Here is a 3,823-nt window from a genome sequence, read left to right on the forward strand (position 1 = left end):
TAATGACTTTTAAAAACGGGGTTAATAAAATCTTGGTGTAATGATAAAGTTGAAATTTTATAGTATTTGAGATTATTTACGTAAGTTTAAATAGTTTGCGTAAACTAAATGTGGTTTATTCATAGTGAATTTTATTTATTTATTCTGAGATTGAAAAAAAGAAAAATAAAGTATGAAAATCTTATTGCGTTTTATAAAACAAAAGAAAATTTCCCAAATTTTATACGAAAATAGTGAAGTGGGCAAATATGTTGCATGATTGTTAAACCAAGGGGAGAAGGGGTCACTAGTTAAGACCTTTGCGCAAGTCATTTTCCCTCTATATTTAATATTAAATTTTTTTATATATTTTTAATTTTCAAAACTTTTTGAAGACTCTTTCTCATATATTTCTCGGTGAAATTAACCATAGCTAGCTATGGGTATGAGGTTAAGACAAGTGTCCACTTGACGCACCATCTTACCTCACTCTTCCCCCATTGAAAGTCTGTTTTCATGCTTTGAGAAAATGTGATCCCCTCACTCCTTTCACATTTGGTCTTAGTCCAAACCCCATTTTAAATGCCGAGTCCATCGCCATTTGCCACCTCTCTCTTTTACTTTGCAATTAATTTAATAAAATACTGCTTATATAATCCCTTTATCCCCTTCCTTTTTCTCCATTTATGGACACCGGAGCATGACTCTCCTTTGATACACCTACTGTTTTTGATGAAACTCATCGTTATAACCTCTCTTTCTTCCCAAGGAATCATCCCTTTTTGGTATATTCCAAGTTAAATCTTGTGGAAACCCTTTGCCCGGAAATAAGCTGTTATAAATGGAGCCCGTTGATCATCATATCGTTTCTCTGGTTCAGTCGTCAGATGGGATAAAACGAGTAGTCAACGAGATGGACTTCTTTGCCCATGACCGATCTTCCAAACAACACGATAAGGCTGATTATGATGTTCATCATCATCATGTGAAGACAGAAAGTGAACATCATGGAGCAGACCAAGATGATGATGTAAATGTAAGGGAATTGTCATACACACACACACACACACACACATATATAACATACATACTAACAAGCTATTGAACTTTTGATTGTTTTGTTTTAGACTGGTTTAAATCTCTTGACAACTAATACTGCAAGTGAGAAATCATCAGTTGCTGGTGATGGAATTACATCATCACAGAATCTGAAAGAGAAACAAAGGGTAAATCAGGTTGGTGAATGATGCCTATAATAACATATTTGATGAGGATTTTTGAATGGTTTTGGAAGCTAATATTAGACGAACTTTTTCATGGGTGCAGTTAGCAGATATCCGAGCTGAATTAGATCGAATAAACGCAGAAAATCAACGTTTGAAACTCACTCTTAATCAGGTGAATAGCAACTACTATGCTTTACAGATGCATCTCGTTTCATTGACGCAACGACACCGAAACCGAATAGCTGAAAGTTCAGAAGCTAATACTCAGGTAAAACTGCAGCAGAAATCAGAATTACACCAAACACAAGTTGAGTTTCCAGGTTAAGTAATATATTTTATGTGTGTTCCTTGATCTTGTTTGTATTAGATGAATAGACCAATAGAAGAGAAAAAACATGGTGAAGGTATGGTGGCAAGGCAATTCATGGATCTGGTTCAAACAGAAACAAAGGCTGAAAAAGATGAGCTTTCAGAATCTTCTTCAGAGGATCGATGTCATGAGTTATCAGGTTCGCCTGGGAACACCATTGTTGAGTCTATGGAGAGAAGACAAAAGAACAATAAAAGCAGGAATCAAAGAGAAGATACCCCTGAAGGCCTTCCTCATCCTGCAGGGTGGTTACCTAACAAAGGTCCCAAGTTCAATACCTCAAAGGATAATGAACAAGCACAACAGACCATGGCCATGATTAGAAAAGCTCGTGTCTCGGTTCGAGCTCGATCCGAAGCATCAATGGTAAGCTCTTAGATTTATTCAATTTTTTCTATTAATTGAGTGTTGAAATTTGTTCAATTTCGGTTTTCAAATATTAAAAAGAAAATCCAGTTTGATAATTACTTCTAACAAGTAACATAGCAAAAGAATCAAACTCCCTCACGTGCAAGAAAAACATGGCGGTGACGGAGCACACAATTTTAGGTTGGCACCCGCCTACTTTTGTTGAAGTAGGTTTTTAAGAAAGTAGCAAAAGTTGTAAAGTTAAATACAACATTTTCAAGAACTTTATTTAATTTCTTTCACAGTACATTCAGTTTATATCTATATGGTTGCTAGCTAAGTCCTTAGGGATCATCAACTCTAGCATTCCATTACCCTACCATAAAATTCCCTTTCTTAGGAGTTTAGTTATGCAAGTTTAGGGTTTGTATTTATTTATGTACTTCTTCAATGGCTACAGATATCTGACGGTTGTCAATGGAGAAAATATGGGCAGAAGATGGCAAAAGGAAACCCTTGCCCTCGAGCTTACTACCGTTGCACCATGGCTACTGGTTGTCCAGTTCGCAAACAAGTATGTTGGAATTTTTAGTTTAAGTGATTAGGGTTCAATGGTTTCACTTACCAATGATAGCTTTGAAATGCATGCATTAAACAGGTGCAAAGGTGTGCGGAGGATCGAACCATCCTTGTTACAACATATGAAGGAAACCATAACCATCCACTACCACCAGCTGCCATGGCAATGGCATCAACAACATCAGCGGCAGCATCGACGCTACTATCTGGATCAATGCCTAGTGCAGATCATGGGATTATGAACTCGAATATCGTCCCAAAAGGGATGCTTCCTGGTTCACCAAATTTGATCACCCTTTCAGCTTCAGCACCATTTCCTACTGTCACGTTGGACCTCACTCATCCCCCTAATCAAAGGCCATTACACCAACTTCATCCCCTTTCTCCAAATTGGCCTCACAATATTTCAAGGTTGCCGGCTCACCTGCTTGGCCACCCAATTTACAACCAATCCAAGCTTTTGGGCACTTACCTTAGCTCTCAAGGAAACAATGAACTCCCCGTCCATTTATCTCAAAATCAAATGCAGGGGCACCCCATGGTTGATACGGCTGCAACAGCTGCCGCCATTACAGCCGATCCCAACTTCACCGCAGCACTGGTTGCGGCCATTACTTCCATTATCGGCAATTCTCATCGAGACAATAGTGGTAATAACAATAGCACAACTTCAAGAAACACCGGAGACAACAATACTTAAAACTATATTATAGAGAAAAAAAAAACATTTTGTTTGAACATTAATGTATTTAATTGGCAGTTTGTAACTTTTTTTTTCCTTATAAAGTGGGGTACATTTTAGTTATAACTTTTTTTTTCTACTTTTAGAACGTTATCTTCTAGGGTTTTCTTTTTACATGCATGTGTATCTTGTTCATGCGAAGGCTAACAAGATTTAATGTTTTTCCATTAATTACATATTGCATGAAATAATAAATATGTCAGAAACCTTTTTGGCGATTCAACTTTTTATTTTTTAAAAAACAAAGATAGAGTCACCATCAATCTTTTTTATTAGGTGTAACTTGATCACCTCGTAATTTGATCATTTTAATAAAAAGTTAGATTTACTAAAACAATGATTTTCAGTCTACAAAATCTAGGAAATGAGTTCGGGAGTCGGTTACATATGAGAAAGGATTAGCACCCTCATAACGCCCAAAATTGATACATAGTTGATTACTTAATGTCTTAGTGTCGAGAATTGAGAATTCAAAGAAAATTTAAAGTGCAATTCCCTTTTTTTGCATGATATTATTTGATTAAAATATCACTAACTAAATTAAATTTTATGAAAGAGCCTTCTTATTTCGTATTAATC

General features: G+C 36.3%; 1 protein-coding gene across 1 annotated transcript; it reads left to right on the plus strand.

Moving 5' to 3' along the window:
- The first annotated feature begins 506 nt into the window (after window positions 1-506).
- Window positions 507-3,310, plus strand: LOC108482329 (WRKY transcription factor 42-like). The gene is made up of 6 exons (XM_017785449.2): window positions 507-1,015; window positions 1,107-1,214; window positions 1,306-1,473; window positions 1,573-1,941; window positions 2,384-2,497; window positions 2,582-3,310. Exons 1-6 carry the CDS (start codon window positions 821-823, stop codon window positions 3,200-3,202), a joined length of 1,575 nt encoding a protein of 524 aa, XP_017640938.1. The 5' UTR covers window positions 507-820; the 3' UTR covers window positions 3,203-3,310.
- Window positions 3,311-3,823: the final 513 nt, after the last annotated feature.

Source organism: Gossypium arboreum, chromosome 1 (genome assembly GCF_025698485.1).
Source record: "Gossypium arboreum isolate Shixiya-1 chromosome 1, ASM2569848v2, whole genome shotgun sequence".
Lineage (NCBI taxonomy): Eukaryota > Viridiplantae > Streptophyta > Magnoliopsida > Malvales > Malvaceae > Gossypium > Gossypium arboreum.